The sequence below is a fragment of the Pezoporus occidentalis genome, unplaced genomic scaffold (genome assembly GCF_034315485.1).
Source record: "Pezoporus occidentalis ecotype Australia unplaced genomic scaffold, CSIRO_AGI_Poc_V1 ctg25, whole genome shotgun sequence".
NCBI lineage: Eukaryota > Metazoa > Chordata > Aves > Psittaciformes > Psittacidae > Pezoporus > Pezoporus occidentalis.
This window is the reverse complement of record NW_026914394.1, coordinates 6,060,498-6,087,299: the sequence shown is the minus strand read 5'-3', so window position 1 is coordinate 6,087,299 and position 26,802 is coordinate 6,060,498. Positions and strand designations below refer to the sequence as shown.

Sequence of the window (26,802 nt, the reverse complement as noted above, 5' to 3'; positions counted from 1 at the left end):
AGCTTTTCAATAAACAACACTTAGAGCACTATAATGCTGGAAGTGGAACATAAGTAGGATGAAGAGACGCCGGTCTCTCTCTTTCCTCACTATAGAAGCAGATTCCTGGTTCAAGATGCTAGCCCTGCATTCACCACCTATCACTAGTTTTGCCCAGCGTTTTTCCTGCTCTCTAACCTCTCTGTTGCATTTCTCCCACAGATTATAACGGGGGAGCTCTACCGCATCCACTACCTGAAGGAGAAGTCAAGGTCCTTCATCCAGAACCCCTACGTGGCAGCACTCTACAAGCAGGTGGGATGCTTCGTTTTCGGCTGTGCCATCAGCCAGTCCTTCACAGACATTGCCAAAGTGTCCGTGGGGCGCTTGCGGCCGCATTTCCTGGAGGTTTGCGATTTGGATTTCTCCACCATCAACTGTGCTAAGGGAGTTTACATCCAGAACTACACCTGCAGGGGAAACGACAGCAAGGTCCAGGAAGCCAGGTGAGAGCCCACCGCATCAAAGAGATGGGTTGCTGCTACCAAAACGGTGTCTGATGTTTAGTATCTCAGGGGGGTTTCTCTGCCAGCACTAGATGATTCAAATGCTGCTTTCTGTGAAGGCTGTAACTTACCAGCGGCAGGCGCTTTCCCTTGGGAATTGTGGGACTCAGCCGAACAATATTTCTTTTCCTTTCTCTTTACTCCTACGCTATTGTTTCCCTGAGCAGTTGCTCAATGTGGGAATGCACCATCAGAGCTGAGCTCATGGTGAGCAGCTCGAGCTGTCCCATGCGGTAGAGCAGAGGGCTTCTCTTCCACTGAGGCTCCACAGAGGCAGGGCTGCCAGGACATCCCCTTTGAGCTCCCTATCAAATCCATGAGATGCTCGGTTTTGACATTTCCAGGCCCACACTTTGCAAGCTACAATTAAGCAACAGCAGAAGTTGCTCACTTCTTATTTCTTTACGGTTTCCTGGTTATTTGAGGCGAGACGATGAGTTAGCGGGTTATCCTGGAAATAACTACTGTCCCACGAGTAGACCAGGAAGGGACGAACAATGCGAGCATCCTGTCCATCCGTTCCCTTTCTGCCTCACGAGCGAGCAGGGCGGATAACGGAGGTTTTATAACCTGAAAGGTTGGGGGTAGTTCTGCTTTGGCACCCTCTTGGTAGCAGCAGATAAGTCACTATATTACTTATCAAATTCTCATAGTGAAGATTATAGTGGCTGGTTCTTAGCACCTGCTTTGTTTTGCAGGAAATCCTTCTTCTCCGGGCACGCGTCCTTCTCCCTCTACACCATGCTGTATTTGGTGGTAAGTAACCTCAGCCTTGCTTGAGGTTGAGATTTATCCCTGTCCCCCTTTCCCAAGGCACTCACCTGCATTTCGTAGCAATAACAGCACGATGAGCATCAGAGATAAAGGGTTGGTGGGAAAAAAAGAGCCTGAACAAGCCAGTAGTGGAAAGATCCGCTCTCAGCCCCTGTGGTGTGATTTGGGCTGAAGACTCCTGTGGTGTGTAGCTTTGGGATGTAGCCGAGGCTGCAATTAGATCCGAATCCTATTAAATCTGTGCACGACCTCTGCAATTTTGCTCACCCCATGTCGTGGTTTCCACTGGGGAAGGTGTTGGGTGAGCCAGCATGTTGCAATGACGGGGGGGAAAGATGTGCCACTGGGAAGCGAAGGCTGGTTCCCAAATGTGCCAGCGGAGCAGGTGGAGCAGCCTCTGCCTGCCTGGATCCGGACCCGAGGGCTGGGACTTGTTTTTCTTTGTCAGTGAGAAATGGCTCTACCCTTCCTGTGCCGGGGCTGGGGTGGCTGCCAAGGTGTTTCCTGCCGGGGCTGCAGGAGGCAAACTGCAAGGGGCTGGACCCACACACAGCGTTTGGGAGGGTCTGGAGAGTGATCTCTGCTTATATGTGTATGTATATGGTCATATATATGGGGTCATATATATGTGAATTATTTAGTGTTTTTTTTTTTTTAATGGGGAAAAAGGCTTGGATTCCATTCAAGATTTGTGCCCCTTCCCATCTCCTGTAAGCTCAGATCAGAAAGCAAAGAAACAGCATGGCACTGATAAAAACATTAAACATAAGCTTTTTATCTCTGAGCAGCGCTTCCGCCCCATCCCTTTACCCTCTGAAAAGATAAGTGACCACTACTCCCTCCTGCCTTTTCAGCCCTGGATCCCCCCTCGCTGTGGCAGTTTAATGACTAAGCTCTCCAGGCTGCTGGGGATGGTGTGTTCTTTCCTTGTTTTCCTTCTTATTTTATATAATTCTTGGAAAGCGTCTGGATTTTCCAGTAAACATTCTGGCTGTTTCCTCCCAGCCATTAGGATGCAGAGCCACCCTGGTGGCTCTTTGCAGGAGGCTCAGCCCTCTGCTGCTACCATTGCAAAACTTTCCAAGCTGAGTATGGAAAACCATCCCTCATGCTGGTATTTATTCATTTCTGAGGAGATCGGATTCAGATAAGTCAGCCCGGAGATGCTTTCAGTCTTGGCATCCGGAAACAGTGAGCACTGCCAGTCCGTAAGTCAGTGGTGGTTTCCCTCCATTCAGCAAGATTTAGGTTGTCCTTCCAGGGTTGTTTCTTTTAGTAGGCACTGCTCCCAGGCCTTTTAGGAAGCTAAGCTTGATGCTTTACCTTTTGCACATGGCATGATCTGCAGCATCCATCAGGTTAGAGGATAAACCCGGGGTGCTGTGCCCAGCTAGGCAAGCATTCACCCCCTCCCTGCATTTCCACCTTCATGGCTCATTTTCCAGCACTGCTTTGCACCATTGCCTACTGCCTGATTTTGTTCATAACTTTGCAGCTGAAGTGGCATTTAGGTCCTGCGTAACACTTTGGAGCAGAAAACTGCCCCGATCTCTCTTGGCTGCCCTTCCCTGTCCCCATATGGGAGCACTGTCAGTGCTCAGCAGCCTCTGCCCCTGTCCCTCTCGACCTGGTACAACAGGCCAATTCACTTATCCTTCACCATGGAGGGATTTTGACACCCAGTCCCTTAAGAATGGTTTGATTTCTTTCCTTGTCCCGAAACAGGGGTAAGTTTGGTAGCAGGCTCTGTCTGACCAGCTGTTCTGTTGCCTTGTGCCTTAAAAAATCAGGGGAAAAATTATACCAAATTATACCACAAACTGAAGGTGGAAAAAGGCAACTTGAGACAAAGCAGAATGATGTGGTGTGTATCAGGGCAAGGAAATAATGATCTTGACAGCTTTTTCCAACCTAACTGGTTGAGAACCTATGCTTCTCACTTGTCTAGCAGCACCCTGCTCTCCATCACTTCAGCTCCATGGCCACTGCCAGAGCCTGAGCAAAGTAATCTCATGGAAGAAGGGAGGCAGAAAATCTGTCATGTTGGACAGGACTATAATATCCAAAAATAATGTGAAAAATAGAGGTGGTTATGATAACCTGAAAGGATTTATGCAGAATAAACCCTGCTGTCTCGCTCAGCTCAAAGAACCAGCGGGCTTTGGAAAGCCTGATAAGAAGTGTGGCATCCACAATGCCAGCACCTGCAGGAGATGGATTTAGTCAGTCTTTGCAGAATTGGGAGTATCTGTGGGGCTGAGCATGTGCTGCAGAGACTGAGCTGATCAGCCATGTCCTGAGTGCATTCCCTATTGAACAATACTTCATATTTCAAGGATAAGTCACTTCCCGTCTTTCCTGGCGCTCCCTGGCTTCATTCTTGGAGCCCATTCTGAATTATAATGTTTTCAAGTTTGCCTCACCTGATGGAGGCGGGTGCCAGAAAGCTGAGGTTGATCTATTAAAAGATAGCTGATTCCCACACATCCCATGGGGCTTCACCTGCACCATGGGGCTGGATTTGCCTAGGGATTTAGTGGCCAGTGAATGGGTGACCATGACTTCCCCGTTCCCTGGCACAGCAGCAGTGCCTTGCAGTATCCATCAAGGAGAAAGCAGTTTGGCTTTTCCCAGTAGGAAAAGGTGGCTAAAGGCCAAGCCCCAGAGGGCTCTGGGGGAAAAGTCCTGGGGAAAAGCACTTGCAACACAGTAAAATCCCTTGGGATTTAGTTCTAAATGCTGAGATTTCATGGCTAAGTTTCTCGCAGCCTTCTTGTCACCAAGAATGCTCAGTTAACATCAGGCCTTTGTATAAAACATTTAAAAGGGGAAATTACAGTTGGGTAATCCTCTTTGTCTTAATTTTCCTTGCTTTGTTACTCCTTGGCTGAGCGAGCCCATAATACGTATTTATAGCAGGCTGAGGAAAGAGGTGGTATGTAGCAGCTTATTTCATGCAGCCCTCTGGACCTGACTTGCACCTCTCAGTCGAGTTTTAATGGATGTTGGGAGTCTTTGTAGAGAGCAATGGATGCTTTCTGCTCCCCTCGAGCATGTGAGACCATAATGCTGATTTTTCTTGCAGCATGAAATCCCAGCCAACCACAGAGAGGATGCAGGAAAGCTAAATTAATATCAGAAAAGCTAAATATTCCTCAGCAATGTTGGCCGATTCTGGACAAAATGAGAGTAAAACAGGGATGTTTGTGTATTTAATGTGTGTTGGTGGGTGAGACTGAAGACTTCAGAATAGGTTTAAGTGCGCTCTACTAATTTAGATGTAGAATTATCCTTCCATCTCTAATTTTACATACACAAACACGGTTTATATGTATTTATATCGGGGTGTGAGGCTTCTTGCTAAAGGGTGATGGTCCCAGCTCTCTGGTGCTGCTGAGCAATGACGTGGCCATGAGAAGGAAACTCCGTGGTGGTTGTGGACTTGGAGTCAAGTTTAGCGGTGACCTAAGTAAATGAATAAACTGGAATTGCATCAGAGGCCAGGGTCGAGGTGTGAACTGCGTTGCTGAGCTGATGGGGATGTTCCCAATGAGGTTAGAGGATCAGCAAGGGCGAGGAAGAGGCAACCAGCATGTGCCTTCAGTGCTGGGAGGTCTTTGCCCTTTCCCTGTCCTTGACTTCTAGCCAGCTTGGTGCTGAAAGCTGGATTCTTCTGTTCCCCTTCTTCCTCCAGCTGGCTCTGCCCAGCCAGGGCCCTGTGTTGCATCAGGGTGAGTTTGGATCTGGGAGGCTTTGGCTCCGTACCACTCTGGGTACCTCTTTGTTTGCAGATGGGGCTGGAGATGGAGGTAACACCAGGTCAGACAGTCAGAAACAAGATCAGCCCTTTCCCAGAAGGTGTGACTAAGGGACGTGGTTGGGGAGAGCGTGAAGAGGATGGGATTTCTGGGTGGCAGAAAGCCCCGGGAGGCTGGAGGTGATGCTTTTAGCCCATGTACCCTGCCAGCTCCTACTCAAAGGGTTTACTCAGGGGTTGCGTGCGGTCACGGGCTGTCCCCACCACCACTGTGGAAGTCCCCTGGCAGAAGAAGAGCAATGTGACGTCCCTCAAGCCATCTGCTCTGTGGTAACTCGCCCTCTGCCAGGAGACTGTGGATGGCAGCTCCATATAACTGCTGCTCTGTGTGATCCCATTTCGTTTCATCCACCCTTGCTCTTGTTGATGCTCCTCCTGAGTTTTGCTGCCCTGTGATGGTTTGTGGTGGAAAGAACCCTGGTTGTGGTCTTGCTTCCCCATCCCTTCCCAGGAAGGGCTCCATCCAGCTCCACATTCCCAACCAAATCTGGCAGTCCTTAGGAGGCAGCAATTCACATCTGCTCCCAGGTTTCAGAAAAACCAAAAGCAGGTTTTTTTTTTTTGGATAAATTACCAGGAACTTCCCATTTTTTCTTAAGAGCACTAATTCCTGTTTTAGGGAAATTCTAATCTTTTTAGCCCATGAGCTCCTCTTTTACTTTCTGATCTCTTATTAACTAGGTTTCTCTGCCCTCAGTATGAAAGAGGCAAAGTTCAGAGCACCCCAAGGCTTGCCTCTAAAGTACTTATGGCACAGCACCCTGGTGTTTAGAATATGAAAATTGCTGTTATCCTCTTTTCCCTATGAATGGGGAACTAAACAGCAATTTTCCCAAGACTTTGATTGGAGCAATGAAAGGAGCTCAGCCGAGATCCTTACGCTGACAGTGTGGTGTCTGAGGTGCATCTATTCTGGTTTGTTTTGCTCCTCCAGGATATACCAGTGTGGGTGTGAATTAGGTGCTGGGCACTTGGGTGTTCCCCAGCACAGCCCATATGGTGCCACGCTGCCTTTGCAGGCGTTTCCCAGGGCTAAAGCGTGTACATTAGGCACACTTTGGTGCTGTGCTTTGGAAGGAATGGGTCAGTATATACAAACAGGGCTGGTTTTCAATTGCTTCAGCTCCAGCAGTGTCTGCTTTACTGTGTGTTCAAAGTTGGTGTTTGCTTTTTATTGCTAGTTTTTAATTGGTACTATCACATCCCCACCTGCAGAGGAACTGTTTAGGCCAAGCTTGTGGGATGGAATGATTGGAGAGGATGTCAAGGCTATGCAAAAGGGATAAATGTCGCATTATCCAGCAACGAGTTCCTTTCTTAAGGAGGTTGATGTGACAGAGCCTCAAGACTTCCATTAGGAAAAAAGTCTTCACTGAAAGGGTGCTCAGGCATTGGAACAGGCTGCTCAGGGCAGTGGTGGAATCACCATCCCTGGAAGTGTTCACAAACAGTGTAGATGAGGCCCTTAGTGCCACGTGGTGGACTTTGCAGTGCTGGGGTAATGGCTGGACTCTGTTATCTTAAAGGTCTTTTCCAGCCAAGTTGATTCTGTGGTTCAGCTTGGTTGGAAAATGTCTAATCCTGATGTCTTTAGTCACAATATGACATTAGGATTTAAGTCTTTGTGGTAGAACTGAGCGTAATAGTCTATAAGCTCTAATACTTGGAGATAATTTTGCTCTGCAGCAACATACTGGAACCTGAGTTTTGCACTGTCATCTGGGCTGGGCCGAGACTCTTGACCAAGAAAATAGTCCTTAATCTAAGCCATGGCAATAGAAGCTCATATTTCTGTCTTTTGTGTGCTTGAAAAATGCTCTTCACAAATAGTTTTTTCAAGGTACATTGTCTCTAGACTGAGAAATTGTATTTAAAGACATGGGAGCTCCCAGCACCCTCTATCACCACCTTCCCTGAATACTTCCCACGAGTATCCTTCCCTGCACTTTATTCTCAGTGGCAGATCACTGGGTGCACAATGGCAGTGAAAATTCAGGCAGTATAAGCATTGCAAACTGAAAATACAGCTCCTTGCTAATGAACCACAGAGATATTTGCTTGCAGGGTGAAGTATCTGCTGTTAAATCACTGCGAGTGCCTATGCAGGATGCGGTTGTGCTATTTGACAGCTCTAGCTTTCCAGTTCAGTGATGGCAGCATTTTACCTGGAGGGAAAGCACCTCCTCATTGCTGGCGGGGTTTTATCACAAACTAGACAACCAGACCAGTGGTCCATTCCCTGGGCTGCATCAGCATGGGTTTGCTGTGGGACCTAGACAGCTGTAACTCATCCCATAGCATCGTGTACACAAGTTTGCATGGTGTGGGGTGTGCACCGTGGTGACGTGGCTCAGTTCCCAGACTCTGGCTGGTTTGCAGATATATTTTCCAGAATCATAATGTGCATTAGCCAGCACTGAGCTGTTTTGGTACTGTTCTCTTCCATGTTAATTGGCTAACAATTTGGATAATTTGGAGCATCTGCTCTATTGAAATGACATGATGTTCCATTTCCTCATGAGAGCCCAGCCTGCTTTCCAAAGAGGGGTAAATATGGTATTTATGCAACAGCCAAACATACTAAATTGGCCAAAATGATGCTTCCCCCTTATCAGTTTTCCAATTAATTCTGCTTTTATCGGTAAATGGAGTCGTTAAGTTATTTGTGGGAACCCAACAAGAGCTTCATTCCCTTTTATATCAACGCAGTGTAAACTGCTCTGGGTGTGTAAAAGGGATCGTAAATGGGTATTAAACCCCTTTCCAGCCCTCTGATGTTGCAGAGTCCCATAAAGCATACTGGGTCTGACTTCCAGTGCTTCATTTAGGATCAGGCAGAACATGCATGCTGCGGATGAGCCCACAGGCAGTAGGTCTGAGCTGCAGGAGCCTAGCAGTGTTTTCCAGGCACTTTTACACTCCTGGAGCCATTGAATGCCTCTCTGCTTTGTGAGCATGAAGGCTGATGCAGCGTCCCCTCCCTTCCCACAGCCTTCCTCCCTGCTCATCTGTGGGCAGTGGGTTGCCGTTTTCCTGTCCTCGCTTCCCGGTTCCCACAGGAACCGGCCGTGCCCACTGGTTGAAACGGAAACGGGCCTGAGACAGTCACGGCAAAGGGACAATGTCCAACTGAGGTCACGTCAGCTTCGTCTTTTTGGGTCGAGCCAGGAACTCGCTTTTCCCTCTCTGGATAGGAATGACTTCCCATGCCATGCGATGCAGCGGCTGCCTCCTACATCCACGCAAACCCCAGGGCTCAGGCTGGGATACATGACAGCAATGTTAGAGGATTGTATTTTGCATGTTGACACAGGTTGTGGCTGCATCTGAGGATCCTTGGGGCTAGCTCTGGAGGTGTGGCTTGCTGCACTGATTCCTGGTTTTCACCTGAGAGATGCTGTGGGTTCTGCTTGTCTCAGATTTGGGACCTTGCTTCTGTTACACACTAAATAGTCATAGGGAGGAATTCCCTTATTTGGCCCGATGGGATGCCTTGTGGAGGCTGAAGCGGGGCTGTGGTGTGAGCTGGAATGCAGGGGATCCCTTAACCTGGGTTCGCCAAAGATGGGGTGTACCCATCCGCCTCTGCCTGCATCCCCTCCATGGGTTACAACCCCTCCAGCTCCACTTCTCTCTGCATGTTGGGGGCCACACATTTGCGAAGAGCATCCTCCTTCTTTGGTAACTCCTTCCTCCTTTGAGCCACAGGGGTGCAGGTGCCCCATGACCAGCCCCACAGAGTGCTTGCTGCCATGTGTGCACATTTAGGGCAAGACTTCTCCTTTGCTGCCCTCAAATTAACCCAACCTTTCTGTTTCCCTCTCTTCTCCACAGTTTTATCTGCAGGCCAGATTCACGTGGAAGGGAGCCCGCCTGCTCCGTCCCCTCCTCCAGTTCACCCTCATCATGATGGCGTTTTACACCGGCCTGTCCCGTGTGTCAGACCACAAGCATCACCCCACTGACGTGCTGGCAGGCTTTGCACAGGGAGCCCTGGTGGCTTACTGCGTGGTGAGTATGGCCAACCCTGCAAGGAACAGCAGTGGGGATGCTGGTGGGGGTCCCAGGGGAATAGCAGGCATCTCCCCTACCCAACAGCTCTTGGAAACCCCTGTTACAGCCAGGATGTGGCAGGAGGCAGTGTACTCCAGGAGCTTGATCTGGTGTTATCCTCATGTGGCAGTGTGTGTAAGCCTCATCTGCAGATGGAACATGGCTCAAGAGCAGAGCATCCTACCAGCACGATGGCGGGTGTTCCAATGGGGACCTAGCAGAGGAGGGTGCACCCACCAGCGCTTCCCATCTGCATGAGCAAACACCACTGTTGTACTGGAAGGGCGAAGCAGCTTCTCTTCCCCTCCCCAAACAAACTGCATAGTTAGCAAAAAATACCACATTTAGGGTTTTTCCCCATCAGCCTTGAGCTCCTGAGCAAAAGCCCCTTGACCCAGACAGCTCAGGGTGATAAAAAGACATTCAGACAAGGCAGGGTATTTCCCTTTCATCCAGCAGCATTCTCTCCTCCAGCTGCTCTTGGTAATGAGCACTGGCTCATTTGCAAGGCTTTCCACCAGGACCCAAGCGGGAAGTCTGGGGTAGTTGGGATTATGGCTCTTCCCTGCACCATTTGGCCAAAAGCCATCCCCTGGGGGTGGGAGCTGGTGTCTGCCCAGCGAGGGGAGGCAGGCTGCCTCTTTTGGTGGTGGGTTTTTAACATGGCAAAAGGACTCGTGAGAACACGGTGAACAAAAGCCATGCCCGCGTGTCTTCAGCTGCCAGGCTTGTTCTCATGCAATTTGCTTTCCAAAGTGTGGCCTGATTGCGCGGCCCTATAACTCGAAGTGACACATATAGATGCTTAAAGTTGGCAGGGCAGGAGGGCACCGGGTCGGGTGGCTGCCTCGCATAGAAACAAAGGAGCTGGGGGTTATGGTTGTTCCTTTGTCTGTCCAGATTCCTGAAAGCAAGATTTGAGCAGCACACCACTTGCTTGATTTGTTTGGGTTTGGGTGGGTTTTTTTTCCCCTCTTTTTTTATTAGCTGATGTAAAAATAAAGCAGTCTTGCAAGGTTTTAAGCAAGGCATTAAGTTTCCTAATGTTATAGTATGCAAGGAGAAAAATAGGTTATTTATGTACTTCCTACTCATTGATAATATTCCAAAGCTGAAACAAAAATGTCATTGTTGGGAAGCTCTCATGAAGTATTATTAACTCGCTGTTGGGTTTAGCCTGATGCCGATATCCCATGTGGGGCTGGCAAATTCACAGGGAGGAACTAGCAAAGTATCTGTGCACAGATGCATGCTGCTGCTGCTCTAATACATACTATAGGTCGTGTCCTTCATTCCAGTATTGTCAGGGTGTTTCTCCAAGCCCTGGTAGTATTTTCCTATCCCAGGAGTCAGCTGGCAGTCCTGGGAGAAAAGACCCTGGGCCACACTGGGAACAGTGAAGGAGCTTGTCTCAGTCCAAATGCTGCCGTTTGCATGATGTGGCTTGTCGAGACCAAATGCACATCACCAGGCAGTTTTACAAGGGGGTATTTGCCTCTCTGCTTGCCTTTCTGCTTGAGAGGTGGGATAACGGCTATATATAAGAGGAATAGGGATCAGGCAATCCATCCCTGGATCCCAGCAGCGGTTTCAGAAAGACAATAGCTCTCCGGATGCTCCGGATGGGTGTCCGGATGCTTCCTGGCCAGGACAAGCAGCAGGTCGGGCTGTCCTCTCCCGGCCCTCCAGCAGCTGGGAGCTGTGGTGGGAAGGGGAGGCTGTGGCAGCATTAGGCTGTTTTCCTGTGTCAAGGTAAAGTGACATAGGAAGCAGCTGCCTGAGTTTCACAGGCAGGCTCAGGTTTGCCTGCAAGCCTGGGGCAACCCGTACTTCTTTTCCCAGATGGCTGTTGTATCCAAACCCTTTGCAGGCATGGCTTGGTGGCTGGGGACTTCTCAGGCAGCAGCTCAGGACTCAGAGCAGGGTTTAAACCCAACCCTTGTCTTATTTCATCAGCTTGCAAAGAGCCATCAGTAAGTTCTTTGCTGGTATGAGGTACCAGCAGACTTTCTTCCCTTTTGGGAGGTTGCAACAAGGGACAAGAGGAAGAGTCATCCCCAAGACTCCCTGGAGTTTGCATTGAATGCATAGTTTAGCAGCTTTATGCTGCGATGTCCTGGGGGTTGTTGCTCAGCTCTGGGATCCAGGTCTTGTGTATGGGATGCTCCGAAGCAGAGGGAGGTACCTGGAAACTCATCACCTCCAACTCACCATGTGTGCTCCGAGACACGTTTTCCCCCAGCTAAGTCTTCAAGTGTCCACTCTGATAGTCAAGGGCTGTTAAAGCACCATAGTTTTCAAGGTGCAATTTCCAGTAGGAACCAACTGGAAGTTTCATCTCCAAGGGCTGACAGAGCTTAAATCCAGGTTGTGCTGCCGCAGACACATTTGTCCTTCAGTGCCTGAAATAACAAGCAGAAGACATTAGTGTCAAGTGCTTCCAGCTGATGAGACATTTGGACCCTGATCCAGGGTGAAATACGATGAGGATTTATTAAATGGAAATAGTCTTTATGCGTGTTGTAGGCAGCCTGTTATGTGTTGTGTAGTTTGTCTTGTCTGGTGAGAGAGAAGAGGGGAGATGTTGGAAGGACTTGCTCCTGGTGTTGCTCTGGTTAGCTTAAAAGAGTTGTTTTAACCTCTTTGTATCTGATTAAGTATTTCTTCAATATAATGAAAAGGAATAGGAATTAAGTGGCAATACAAGATATTGGCTTACTTTGTACAATACACACTCGGTGTTCTGCTGTCAAGTTTTCTTTATGGGTGGAGAGCACCTTCTACAGGAAATGGAGCTAATCCAAGTGAAAAACTGCACGTTTATTAGTCCTTTTTTGCGTTAAACAGTTCAAGCATTAGGAGGATTTAACACACTGTTTAACCCCCAAAGATCACGTTTCATGATTCCTTTAAGTGTTTGTATAACCTCCAGCCATGTTAAAGTGAAATACAGTTTAAAGAGAAATGAAAACTCTTACCCAACCCCTGCATTAAACCCTGAAAAGCAGTGAGCAGCACAGTAAAAGCTGAACTATGCAGGATGACACTCCACCATAACTCATTCCTGTCCAAAATAGGGACCAGATTCGGTGTAATCCCCATATGCTTCTTGCGCTCTGCAGTCTTCTCCCATAAATTGATTTGTCATGGCTATCTCGGGGCAGAAATTGGACATCTTTTTGATTGAATCCAGCTCCCTGAGGTGGACAAGCGAGTGGGATGGCACCAGAAACACGCCAAGTGAGCCGAGCAGGGGTTTTACAGTTATTAACAACCAAAAGAAAATCATTGCCAGAGCAAAACAAGATGCTTTTACACTGCAGCGCTGCAGCAAAGGGCTAGACTCCAGCTTGTGATCTTCGGTGGGATTGGCTGAATCCTGTTACTTAACCAAAGGTACCAATGCTGCCACTTGGTTGCTCTGTAAACAGCTTCAGTGGCTCTGTTATACAACTAGACACCGGCATATACATGGAAAAAAAGAGAGGGTTTATATGTCAGCTCCTTCCCTGCTTTTCCATGAAGCAATAAAAGCCAAGCAACAACAGCTCAGTTTCCTGCATCCCTGGTTATAATTGTAGGAGTAAATTGCCACTTACAACAGGTTCGCTATGTTCAGCTCAGCTCCTTATCTGCCTGTGCTGATAGGGACTTGCAAAAGTTGTTTCCAAGGACGACTTGACCTGCTGGGCTGGGCTGCGGGCATTTAGAATATGTGGAGATGCAGATGGGGAAAACCTTTGCTCCTCCTTTGCTGCATTATCCAGCCTGGATGCACTCAGCTGATACTATTCCTTTTGAGCACCATGGACTTGGTTTGTTGGTTTTTTAACCTGATTTATCTTGTATCCAAGTATTGTGGGAGAAAACTCAAATGTACTGCTAATTCCTACAACCACATGCTGCTCCTCCTGGGGCTTCGGCTCAGCCAGCCCACAGCTTGGTCCAGACTATTGGCGCTTGAGGATGTCTGAGATGCGCTGGGAAATTAGGGCTGGCAGTCAGCAGCAGGACCAAAGTTCGGGGCTTTAGTGCCAGCTAATGAAGTGATGACTCCTCACCACTTCTTGCTCCATGCAGAGGATCTGTGATGTCTGACTCTTTTCCCTTCTGGTGTGGGGCTGAAGTTTGGCAAGGGAGAAAGTGTCCCAGTCCTAGAGGACTGATAAGCTTTGTGCAGCGGCTGCCAAGGAGGATGTGGAAGTTTCCTCCCAGCAGTTTGTTTCTTATTGTGTTGCTACCTCCCGAATTGCCAAGTACTGACTTTTTCACATCCGGGTGAGGGGTTACATCATAGGATATTTAGGAAGAACTAATCAGGAATAGTTCCTCTTTTCCTTAGGTTTTAGTCTCAGGATCAGACCCTGGCTCTATACCAGTACCTTGGTGGGGCATGAGGAGAGCATCACTCACCATTGACTCACTGCTGATAACTTTTCGGACAGCTTTGATTTGAAAGCTCTTAATTGCCTACCTGATTTCTGGCTGAATGAGTTGTTTCATGACAACTCCATCCCTACAGCCACTCACCAATGAGTCAGGCCAGCCCTTTGGAGACCTTTGTTATTTTATTGGAGCGTGGGGCCATGTATCTGTTTCCTGGCTTTTCAACCCATTCAGCCAGAGGTTTGGGCATTTCACTTGGTGATTACACAATGAGAAATGAAATTGTGCTGTAATGGGTTTAGGCTGTTTGTAAGGTCTGAGTCTTCTTCCTGATTATGGTGGTAGCAGGCGCTGGGATTTCACTGCTATCAGTGTTACGGACAGACCTTCAATAGCACAAGTAGTGCTGGTTTTGCAGCTTAAAGATGTGAATATCTTCTGTAATTAAGTATCCCCCAATGTGACTAAATTTGCTTTTTCCTTTTATCCCTATAGGTCTTTTACGTCTCAGATCTCTTCAAGCCCAAGACAAAGACTTGCCTGCCTCCACCACCCATCCGGAAGGAGATCCTTTCACCTGTGGACATCATTGAACGGAATAACCATCACAACATGGTGTAGACCTTTGAGAAATTGGATGGGTGTTGTATTTTATTTTATTTTTTTCTTTTTTTTTTGTTTTTTTTTTGCAAAAAAAAAAATGACTGCTGACAGCAACTACCTGCTGCTCTCAAATCTCATCAGACAGTAGAATGTAGGGAGAGACTTTCTTGCCCAACCAGTAAAGTCTTACTCTGTGGTCTTCACAAACTTGCGACATTTGGATTGAAAGGGGTTGGTGGTCAACTAAGTCAAAGCGACAATGGGAAAGGAATAAAAACACACAAACCACAAAAGCTGAACAAAGAGAGGTGCCGGAGTTCTGGATGTGCAATTGGTTTGAGTGTTCATGTTGTAGTGAACGCCAAATTGTTCATAGCCTAATGAACGCCAAGGGATTTTTGGAAAGCTGGCCATCTTAGGGGTATTTTTTATACTATGAAGATTTCCAATGCCTGCGAGGAAAAAAACAACTCACAAGTAAATTGTGTAGCACTACATGCGAGAAACAGCACTGAGTAAAGATCTGGGATTGGTTTGTAAGAGTTGCTTTTTTTTTCTCTTCTTTTGATACTAGTATATTTTTGCCTCCTCTATTCCATACTGTGACTTGGTTTAGAAGAAGCTTGCCCAGTCCAAGGGTCTCTGTTCACACTACGTTTAACGAGCAGTCCTGAGACATGCAGTGAGACTGAATAACTCTGTGTAGAGAAGCCACATTTCTTCCTCTTATTCACTCATGAGGGTTCATCCTGCCTGAGCCCCCGGGCCTGTGCAGCACCCACAAACGGCCCTTCATGAAAAGAGCATCCCCAGTCATCCCTCCCTCAAATCCCAGCAGATTTTGTGTGCCCACACAAGCTGGCAAGTGGGTAGCAGCGGCTCTGCTGAAGACGCATTCGCACTACACCCTCGGGGCTGAGTCCTGGGGTAACTTTGATTCTGCAGTTTCGGGACGGGCTGCTGGGCGGCACGTCCCAGCCTGGGTGTCAGTTGGTTTGTGCATCCCTCCTTCCTCATCCTCCTCCTCCTTCCTTGGGCACCCCGGCATGCGCCAAGCAGGTACCAGATCCTGTGCTGCGCTCGGTGACCCCGGTGGTGAATCAGTCGTGCCTGTATGGAACGCGATTCCTTTCTCTTTTCCCCAATTTTGAAGTTTATTTTTCTTGCCCAGAAGCCACGGGCTCTCGGTTTGCAGCCCTTTCACAAAGCGTGTTTGCAAAGGGATCCCGCAAAGCATGCAGAACGGCCATTTGCACATCCTTCTCACAGAATCCGTCCTATCATTTCAACTATAGCAAGCTATGATTTTTTTTTATATATAAATATTATATAAATAATGTATAAAACCTTAAAAATTAACTATGTAAAATATTATTTCTGAAACAATTTTAGATATATCCACTATGACTATAAACTGTGTCCTGACCTGTGTTATTTACATTTTGCTGCTTAAAAAAGCATTTGAATTAATTTTTTTATAGTCGACTAAAATATTGTAGTTCTGTGGTAGTAATATTTTAATGAAAATAACTACAATTAGAGACATTTGTATAAAAAAATTCATATTAAATTGTCTGTATTTTTGTAATGTTCCATTTTGTAAAGAGAAGAATATTCAAAGACTTTTGTAGAATACAAAATTGAAGTTTGTATCTGCGAAATTATTGCTGTATAAATGTGCTTTTTAAATAAAAGCTCATAACACAACTAAACATCCCAGTGGGAGTTGTGCTCTGCCTTTGGGTTGACCTTCCCCAGCTAAAGGAATTAGGGCCATTCCCCTGCGGGATGATTGGGGGTGACCCTTTGGGATTTGATGATGCATGACAGGCAGAGAGCTGGGCTTGTTCAGCCTGGAGAAGAGAAGGCTCCTGAAGGGGAGACCTTAGAGCAGCTCCAGTGCCTAAAGGGGCTGCAGGAAACCTGGAGAGGGGCTTTGGACAAGGGCCTGTAGGGGCAGGGCAAGGGGAATGGCTTTAACCTGACAGAGGGGAGACTGAGATGAGCTCTTAGGCACAAGTTCTTCCTGTGAGGGTGCTGAGGCACTGGCACAGGGTGCTCAGAGAAGCTGTGGCTGCCCCATCCCTGGCAGTGTTCAAGGCCAGGTTGGACACAGGGGCTTGGAGCAACCTGCTCTAGTGGAAGGTGTCCCTGCCCGTGGCAGGGGTTGGGAGTGGATGAGCTTTAAGGTCCCTTCCAACACAAACCAGTCTGGGATTATATGAGGACATCTGGGTAAAATACCCAATGCCACTTTTGATGGAGTTCTCTCCGAATCACCCTACTGGAGAGGATGGGATGGGAAAGCTTGTGGCTTCGCGTTGGACTGCTCTTGGCTATGCTGTCTTTGAGCAAATCCCTTTTTATTGAGGGCATCCCTTTTTCATTAGCAATATTATAAGCTTTCAAGAAATATTACTGAAATAAAACAGAATCTGAAGAGCCACAGCCCAGCTGCCGGGTGTCCTGGCCAGCCCCTGCCTAACTGAGCTCACAGCTATGCTCTGCACAAACACTTCTTCCATGAAAAACAGGCACTTTGCAGCTGAACAGCAAACTTGCAGCTCGCTGGTTTGCAAAGATGTGGGTGGAAGGGGGAAAAGAGGGGAAATAAAAGAAGCCCACAACAACATGTGCTGAGATCCACACGTGTGCACCGCACACAGTTAGGAGGCAGCCTTGATTTTTTAAGTCCTTTCTTTCTTCCTCCTGCAGACAAAAAGCAGCTTCTCGGTGGTGACGCATGGTCAGAGCTGCATTTCGGCCACTCCTTGGATGCACCACATCAGCGAGATAAGGTGGCACAGAAGTCATTTGCAAGAATGCGTGACAGGAAGCAAATACCACATCAAACTGCAAATAAATAGCAGGTGGAAATGAAGGAAGCAGAACTCAGCTCGCACTCGCTATTATTATCCTAATTACTAGCAATGTTTTGTTACACATGGAAGAACTTTGTAGACCTGCACCTGTCCTAAATGCAAAGGGATTTTTCATGGTGCTGCATGTGATTTGGAAGCGTTTAGGGGTTGCATGTGTTATAGAGGTGAGGCTTTAGCTTCAGGGCAATGGCTGTGGGGACAGACTCTTAATCCCCTGTTTAATCTGGAGAAGAGAAGGCTCAGGAGGGACCTTATCGCTCTCTACAGCTACCTGAAAGGGGATGGAGCCAGGAGGTGGCTGGTCTCTGCTGCCAAGGAACAAGTAATGGGACAAGAGGAAACAACCTGAGGTTGCACCAGGGGAAGTTTAGATTGGATAGTAGAAACAATTCCTTCCCCAAAGGGTGCCCAGGCATTGGAACAGGGTGCCCAGGGCAGGGCTGAAGTCACCAGTGTGACCAGTGTTCACAAGCGTAGACGAGGCCATCAGTGCCATGGGTTAGTGGTGGCCTTGGCAGTGCTGGGGTAATGGTTGAACTGGATGAGCTTAAAGTTGTTTTCCAACCAAGTTGATTCTATAACCCTGTTCTATGATTCCATGATTATCTTCAAAATCTGCTGTCCAGGTGCATGGCGGGAGGAGGAAACACTCATGAAGGGAGGAGCCTCATGGACCCCTTCACGTGCGAGGCTGGCTAGGATGCAACAAGTGCTGGGTTGAGAAAAATGTTTGCTTGCACCTTAACCCCCAGCTACTTGGAAGAAAACAGGAATACAGATGTCTGGGTGAAAGAGGAGGGCTTGGAGAAGTGTCAGAGGGCAAATGGTACCGGAGGCGATAAGAGCCAGGGCACAGCCAGTGGCTGTGCGGATGGCAAATCATGGGACCTCACTCAGGATGTGTGGGTCAGGTTGGGGAGAGGGAGAAAAGGCTGTGGATAAATCTGTAGAAGATAAATCTAAAGAAACAGTACAGTGTGGGGCTGTGTATCACCAGTGCCAAGTCCTATTTCTGGCTGAGCAATGGTGTTTCCTCCTCTGCTTCCTGTCTGACGTCCCGGTGCTGTCCAGTCTCATCTGCACGCTCATGCTGGGAGGGTAAGGATAGCTTTGCACTGCAGCCTGTGCCCAGGGGGGTGCAGCTTTGCCAGGGCTCACCCCTGGTGACTGCTTGGGAAATAAAAGGGAATGATTATTTCTCGAGGCATGGATGGAAGAAGGCAATACACGGTGACATGGTCCACAGAAGTCTTTCTGTGTTAGCCCGGCACGGGGTACATGTTTTGGTGCTACAGGAAGAGTGAGCACTGATATTAAATGATCATTTTAATATAGCTTCATAGAGAAGTGAAAGCCAAAGGAGCAGAGGTCCACAAGCCGTGAGGATGGTGACAGAGTGTATCTATTGCCATCACTTCCTGCGAGGCAGGAAGGAAGTGAAAGAGAAACAGGTGAAATGGAAAAGAAACCAAACCCAAACCCATATGAGCACTAGGATACCAAGCAACCACTTCTGTAGGTGGTGCCTGAGCGTTGTTTGTGTATGCAGCTGAAGCTTGCACCTTGCACGGCTGTGACGTTTGGTTCTTCACACAAACATGCATCAGCAGGGATGCTGAAGGGCTGGGAGACTTTGGGGATGGAGGTTTACATGCTGCTCTGCACGCTGCAGCTCTCTGCAGCTACCCCAGTGAAGGAGATGGATGAGCAAACTCATATGCAAACAAAGTGTCTTGCTGGATGCTGGTTGTGGCCTTTAGTGCTGCAAACTCTGGGCTCTGCTCATGCGATGCTAATCGGAGGCTGTGGAGCACTCGTCTTCCTTTGATGCTCGGGCCTGCCTGGCAGATCCTTTCTGTACAAGGGGATGTTCTGGTCAAACCTGTCTTTTTTTTGCACAGAGACCGGTTCAGCGTGTTTTCACAGGCAGGGATTCGTGTGTGCACCTGACTGCCATGGGAGCAGGTCTTTTGTTCCAGGGTAAGAAAGGTTTACGCAAGCCCCAGGTTCGGCAGTGTTTCAGTGTACCTAAACAGCTTCACTCAGCAAGAATGCTTGGCAGCCTTCAGAGACTGGAGCTGTTGTACTTCTGCTCAATGGTTTTTGGATATGAAGGTCTCAGTCAAGGGAGGGGGAGGGAGGAGGTTCGTCCCACAAGCAGAGACCTGTTTTTCTTCTGCTCCAAGCCTGCCTTGTTTTTGGTGTCCAAAGTTTTCATCCAGCTGGCTGTAACGATAACTAGCATTCAGTCCTGGAGCCAGAGGATATCTTGGGTTGAGGTCCTGCAGCACCAGAGGGCTGATGTCAAGGCCACATCCATGGTTGGGGTGCAGCACAGACATCCTTGGAGCCATCACCCCATGTCAGCTGCATTCCTCTCCTTTCTCTTGACACACCCTCTGCCTTCATCCACCATTCTCCTTCCAAAAGGCAAGTGATTCCTACCTTGTGTTTACTTCTAGAGACCAGATCAGAGGTTCAGGTTTTATGAATGAAGTGAATCACTTGCCTCCCGGCTTCTCTAAACATGGTCCATCTACCTGCCCACAGACACGAGCTGCTGCCCGTCTCCTCCAGACTTTCCCACCCTTGTTCCCTCGGTGCCAAGTGATGGTCACAAGTTGGCACAACTCCAGTGGCCAGCTGCTTGTCTTACCAACCTCCATCGAGGTCAAACAGAAGCTGCCACCTTCACAGAGGGAAGCAGGAGGTAGAAAACAACCTCCTGTTGAGTCAGCGGAGGGGAGGGGGGGGTGAAAGAACACACAAACAAACCCCAAACCCCAACAACTTTCAATTATCACCTTTGCACGCCACCCCCACTGGCACCAGCCGGCGCAGGAGTGCCTGCGTTAGCTTGTCTTGAGTTATAATTTCCTCGGGGCACAGACTACACCTATGTATGTGTTTGGGTAGTAGTGATCAGACTGGTTGTGATGAGTCCCCGCCCCATCCTATCTGTAGCTAGAAGGGAGCGAAGTCACCGGGAAGCTCTCCTTAGCTTTCCTTAGAAAGTCTCGTTCTGCCAGTTCCTGTCTTGCTCTAGAGCCGCCGACTGCTACCGCAGCTGTAGCTCGCAGGCAACGCTGCTTTTAATACATAGTGGCACAGCCTTGTGTAGCATTTACTTTTTGTCTTTAATCCAGAAAACAACCGTCTCGGGTCTTTGTTTTTTGCTGGTTTATCTCTCATCAGGTGACTCTCCCGTGTTTTGGGACACGTGAAGTGTGAGGCTGCCAGCTCATTCACTGCTGGTGGCAAAGGCAGCAGCACCTGCAGTGATTGAAGGCATGAACTCTCCAGGGTTTGATCTCCGTTCACGCTCAGGGTTCATAACCAGCGGGAACAATGGGCTATTCTTTAAGGAAAACACCTTTTAGTGTTTCCACGTGTCAGCAGAAAGGTGAGGAAAAGAACCACCAAAACACCAAAATATGTGTGTACACACACATCTACAGATGGGAGAAACGGGAGTTGAGGGGAATTCAGCCTGCTCCAGAAGTCTTTGAAGTGATTCAAACTATAGCAAAGCTTGAAATAATGGGACTTCTTTTTCCCATCCCAAAAATGGCCAAAATGAAACAAAGCCATCACTTAGCTTGTACAGAAACTGGTGTGAAAACTTGGCTTTCCAGCCGTGCTTTGACATCTCCATTTCCAGGTGTGTGGTGTGAGTGCATGCTAGCTAAGGTCAGCCTGAGATATAAATTAACTAAAGGAGCGTTTAATTCATGCTAGGCTGATTTTTCCCCTGGAGAAACATGAAGAATGGAACGGGAAGAACTGTGCTGGTTTAATAAGGAACTATAGAAAATGTAATAAAATCTAAAATAAAAGAAACCCTTTTTTTATCCAAAGGAGGAAGGGAGCCAGATCTCCCATGAGCACCATCGTTTCAAAAGGACCTGTCTGCTGCACAAGTGCATAATTTGCTTATTCTCAAAGAAATTTTAGTGCTGTCAAAGGCAGATTAGTACCATTGCTCCAGCCTCACGGAGCTTGTCTGAACAAGAAAAGTTAATGTTTAATATGAAGTAAAATTTTAATCCATTCCATTACACTGTGTAGTGTAACACACTTAGTTCGGTTTTAAGCAGGATTAGTCCTGTTCGCCTCAAGCCAAGTAAGCACAAGTATAACTCCAACTGATATAAGCCTTGCTCAAATTAAAGGAAAAATAGCTACCAAGGCTTAGATGAGGGGAAAAGACCACTGAAGCTTTTTGTTCTTTCCATGGGAAAACAATAAAAACTATAAGAAGTCTATGAAACTTCTGCTTGTAAATAATGAGATGATTGCAGCTGAAAATGTACTACTTAATTCAGGAGAGGTAGTTCTTTTTGGCAGAGCCAGCTCAAGCATCCCCTTGAATGGATGTGGTGTGGGAAGGGGCTGGTTAGACATGGCACATCCAACACTGTCCATAAACAAATGAATCAATGCCAAGTCCAGCAGGGTGTAGGATGCTTCATCCCTCACTCAGAAACAAGCCAGCAGCTTTTACATGTAGCCTTATAGCCTATGGCTAAGATATTACAAGTCCTTTAGAAAGACATCCAGACTTGATTTAAAGGTGCCAAATTATATTGGACTTACCACATCCCTTGGCCAGCTATCCCATTGGCTCATTGGTCTCACTGTTAAAAATATCTTGTTAATGCTTCCCTTGTTTTTCATTACTAACTGCTTCTGTGTTCCCATGCCCCATATCCCTTTACTTTTATTTATCAAAAAAAAGCTTTTTCTTATTAAATGGATGCCATTTTCCCATAGCTGTATCCCCTGGTTAACTTTCCATGGGGTTTCCTCATAAATAATGCTTCTAAGTTTAAAGCTTGCTCAGTTTTTGTTCAGGCTTTTGCTTCCCTTACAAGAACATAAGAAAAGCTGCAAGTTAAATCAGCGGGAAAGGGACTAGCTGGGGACCAATTTTGCTTTGTACAAGCAATTAGATAGGAGCACCTTCTGCTTGTAGGTCAGATTTAATCTGATGTTCTCCAAGAGGAGAGATTCCTTATCAGGCCTTAACCCCTCCACCTTCCAGGCCCCAGGAGAAGAGCAGCTTGATAGCATTCGCCCTCTGTCGTGCCTTCTTCAGTCAGGCACCTTATCTGCTAGACCTCAGGGTACTTCTGAAAAACAGATAATCCTCTCTCAAGGGGTTGTCTGTAGCTGCAGAAGAGGCCTCTTTTCAAAATGAACGTTCATGACTTCCGTAACAACATGTAAGATGCATTTCTTCAAGCCAAGTTGATGGGTAGGCAGGATTTCCGAGCTTGGGAGTGAGGGGTAAGTCACTTGATGCTTGGTATAAATGAGGTATGATGCTGTTGGGCCTCTGAACTGGGCCAACATGGCAGAACATATGGCAGAACATATGGCAGAAGTCTTAGAGGTTTGGAGATGACTTCTTGGGGTGAAGTGAAGCTGGAGGGCTAAGAAGTCTTGGAAAGATTTCATCATGGATTGACACGTACCTTAAAATTCACACAGCACGACATTTATAACCCTTCCAGCTTTCCAAGGGAGTTGCAAAGGAGCTAGAAGTTACCTCTATGCTAAATTCTTGCACTGCTGCTGACATACCAGTAGAGCCAGAGCAAAGCCAAATGCAGATTTGACCTTGCTGAAGGCAGACAGCAGTTGATAACAAATAACTGCACAGACACTCGCGAACGTGAGCTGAACAAAAGGCTGCAGAAGACTTTCCACCCACCGCATGCTAATAGGTAAGAGAAGGGATGCTCTGCAGAGGATTACATCTTCACTCCTATTCATTAAGGACAGAATATTCAGATAACTGTGTGCCTGCTCCTTGTCTGAACTGGCACTGAAAACAGGAAGGCAGCTGCCTTTCTAAGCTCCTGCAGGAAGATTTGAATAAAGAAGGCAAGCTTAATGGAGGCATTAAGCCATGCATGTCTTATCTTGCAATGAAGGGAGCTGTTCCTCACGGAAGTGGGCCAAGCTGGGCACTGAGCAGGTGGATTAACCGTTCAGAGGAAAGAGCATGGAAAGTAGCTTTCTTGCAGAGCAGGTCCCCATACAAATTAAGTATAAGGCAGCATGGATTAGTGCTTAAGCTAATGAACCACCAGTCAGACCTCTCTGGGAGAAGATATTAGCACATAGCGGTACAGCCTTCGACAGGCTGGCACCTCTGCAAGGAGCCAGAGGGGTGGGGAGAGAACAGGCTGCCTGTAGCCAACCTCCCAAAATGCACATTGTGCTTTAATGGGAACCTAACAAAAACATTTCCAGCACCGGACCTGTAATGAGCTTTCAGTTTGCCCCAGGATGTTTTCTCCCAATTTGGTTATATTTATGAGCAGCTAGTTTTGCTTAAGTACAGAAGGGGGGAAAAATTGCTTGGATTGAGCTCCACTTGACCCTGTGCTCACTGCTGCAACGGGAAAGGGGAGACCTTTTGGTGTGGTTCACGACCATACATCAGCTGCTGTGCTTTACGTTTAATTATGAAGGAAAATACATACATTTTTGCAGATAAAAGCCAGGCAATCAAGGGGTTTATGAAAGAGAAGGTAGCTTAAGAACATAGAGAGACAAACTCATTGTACGTTACCAACACGTACAGGATTGGGGTGAGGCTGGGGCATGGAGATGGGTTTGGTTCTGAAGCAGTCACTCTGCCTATGGAAAAACCTTTCGTGGCTGGGTTTAGGTACTCCAGGAATTTGGGGCGGCTGTCAGGAGTGTATCCTCAAGGATACAGAGAAGGGAAGTGTATCCTCAAGGGACATTAGTATGGTATTTCCCCTTATCTACACTATCAGCCAAGGTAGGTAACCTTATGCAAAGGAAGCCAATTTGCTGGTATTTCTAGTTATCAAAAGTGTTTGGGGTTTCTCCTAGCCATTCCTCTCTTTCTTAAGGCAGCTTTGAGTTTGGGATTTCCCTTGAGAAATTTCAATATTTTACTGTGTATTTTCCTTCTGAATTGAGACAGAAAATCAAAATATTCATTTTGATTTTTCTTATTTTATTTCCCCCCCCTCTGGAATGGGAAATTCCAAACAAGCCCCATAAGGAAATGTTAAACATTTTTGTGCAAATCTATTTGCCCATCGAGATTGCAGCCCTACATAGTTGTAGGCACTAAGCACAGAAGAAGTGTCCTTGACTCTATCACTTATAATGTCAGAGCATTCAAGGAGCATATTTTTATTTTCTTTAGTACTTCAAGACATAGTACAAACAGCAAAAGGAGATTTATTCTTCTTAAGCAAGCATACTAAGCATAGGCTTGTTCTTGGCCAGCCCACCAGCTTGGGTAGAAGTACGGTGAGCTAAGCTTGTGTTCACTAAGACAGCATCTGTGTGAGTGCATTTGCTTCCCAACCTGTGAGATGTTGCCTGGAGCCTTGCTCCTGAGCTCAGAAAAACTGGTCCTCTTGGCATAGCTGCCAGGTTTCTTACCAGAGCTTACCTGTCTCCTTCCTTGCCCCAAGCTGTGCAGACACCCGGAGCTAATCTCTCCTAAGGGCTTAGAGGATGCCAGAAGTAATGCAGCCATCCCTGTGCTAAAACCTCAGAGGAAGGTGATATTTGTTGTAACAACCCATATCCTGTCTCTAAAGCAATGCAGAGAGGTGAAGTGGGAGTTAATATGCCAACAATAATGAAGTATGGGGATTAAAATGACTCCAGTGGTGCAAGTCACCCAGCTCTGGTTTCCAATGCAGTTTGCTCTGTGGCACCTGCCAAGTACCTGAAGGTCTGGGAATCTCAGTGTTGCTCTGTGAGGTTATGTAGATGCTCTGATCCTGCAGATTTTAATAGGAGCTGGTGCTAAAACTGGGAGCACAGGGTCTAAATAACCTTTTATGCAAGGGCCCCATGTCCTGAGCATGAGCCCTGCATGCTCCCATGCTCTGCTACCGAGACACTATGCTTGCCATAAATAGCATAAGTCATATAATGCTTAATCTGCATAAGTCCATCATAATTAGATAAAAGTCAAGTGAAACATGCTTTGCCTTCTGTAAATAACTAAGGCCAGAGTCAAAATAAGTGCCAGCAGACAGAACATGCTCTTACAGCAACGGGATTTCCAGGAATGCTGCTTTCCTTACCAAAAAACCTCTGTTGTCCAAATGCGCTCAGCATTTGAGCAAACAGGGGCTAAGTTAAAGTGAGAACTAACTGCCGGGGCTCAGCAGCACATGTTTCACATTAAGGAGCCGTTTGAGGGGCCTATGTGGCTTAGTGGATAAATCATCAGGTTTGTCCCCTTGCAGCTCACAAGTCCAGAATAGCCTGTGGTCCTAAAGGAGAGAAAACTCAGCCTAAGCTCAATAGTTTCCACCACAGAGGTTGTGGTCTGGTGTGAAATGTAAACCCCAGCCCCACTTTACGTGGGACCTTGGGAGCAGTCACAGGATGCAACAGTCCCAGTCCTACCATGCACATGGGTCCCCTTCTTTAGTCCCAGCCTTGGGAGCAAGTACTGTCTATTGCTGAAAGATGGGAAAAGCAACAAAAACAGTGATGAAACACAAGCTGAGGATCTAGCACACAAATAGCAAAGGAAGGAGAGATAAATACTACGATAGTCTTGAAATATCCATGGAGGAAACCAGCCAGGAGCCAGTTTGGCTACAGGGGGATGGGCTGGAAGCTAATGGTAGATGATCCTGATATTATCAAGTGGCTAAGTGGATTTCTGACCACTGTTTTCATGAAAAGAAGCTGAATGTCACACCCTAGAGATCAGGTTCATTTTCTTGGGGGGAAAAGAACAGCTAAAAGCCTTTGAGGTCCTATTCAAGCAATCATGATTGTAAGGAGCTGGGAGGAAGCTGGGCCTGATGTACAAGATGCCAAAGACTTGAACATGGTAAACAGGGATAGGGGAATATTTGTTTTGACAGCACACCCTGTACACAGGAAACACCAAGCAATAAGAGGGACAACTCTGCACAGGAGTTCCCAGTCCTATATTTAAGAGCAAATCAAACTAAGGGAGGACCCTGCAAATTACAGACATCTGCAAATAACCCCAGACCTTTTGTCTCAGCTGTGGGAAGATCCCGAGGACACTGATAACAGAGCCTGCGTTGCACAACGCTGGGAAACAGGGGACCTGGTGCTGTGTCCACTCTGCACAGGATCTTGGCTCTAACTCTGGCTACAGGCTGCAGGGGAAGGTGGAGAAAGCCCAGGAGAGGATAATTATGGAATAACCTGTTGATGGAGGAAGTGGCTTCCCAACCTCTCTTTACTTAGGGCTTGAGCTCTACCCAAAAGCACGAAGATTTATAGCCCTCCCTATGGTTGTGTTGTTTTGTCCTTCTGGCCAGATTAGGTTAATAAATGAGAGGTAGGAAAAAACTGCTGAAAAGCAAAGCCCCTAAAGCAATGCTGCATCACATCATTAAATAAGGGGACTTTTTACTTAAGAGGAGTTGTTTGAGCCATAATTAGAGCTAAACTCCCATTTGGAAAATGGCTTTCAGTCTATAGGGGCTTCTCCTGTAATTTTAACAGGATGCAGCATTCGAATCCTCACCCTCTATTTTCAAAGGCAGCATAAAGTGATCATATACTATTAAATAGCAGCTGTTCTTCAGGCTGGAAGGGGCTCCTCATTACTGTGTGATTCTGCTACGCACAAAGGCTCTTTCTGAAACTAAATACTCTCTGTATATGTCAAATAGTATTTGGTTCTCATTCCTGAGGCCTGCACACAATTTGTTATAGCAAAACGGGCTGAAAACTAACC

The 26,802-nt window shown here is 47.2% G+C and overlaps 1 protein-coding gene across 1 annotated transcript in view; it reads left to right on the top strand.

The window, feature by feature from the left end:
• The window catches only part of PLPP3 (phospholipid phosphatase 3), a 44,009-nt gene extending 29,756 nt beyond the window's left edge, over nucleotides 1–14,253 (top strand). Inside the window, exons 3-6 of the mRNA XM_062623115.1 lie at nucleotides 202–485; nucleotides 1,244–1,301; nucleotides 8,971–9,147; nucleotides 14,071–14,253. Of these exons, the coding sequence (XP_062479099.1) occupies nucleotides 202–485; nucleotides 1,244–1,301; nucleotides 8,971–9,147; nucleotides 14,071–14,196 (645 nt within the window). The 3' untranslated portion in view covers nucleotides 14,197–14,253. The remainder of the gene's footprint in view (nucleotides 1–201; nucleotides 486–1,243; nucleotides 1,302–8,970; nucleotides 9,148–14,070) is intronic.
• The last annotated feature ends 12,549 nt before the right edge of the window (nucleotides 14,254–26,802 follow it).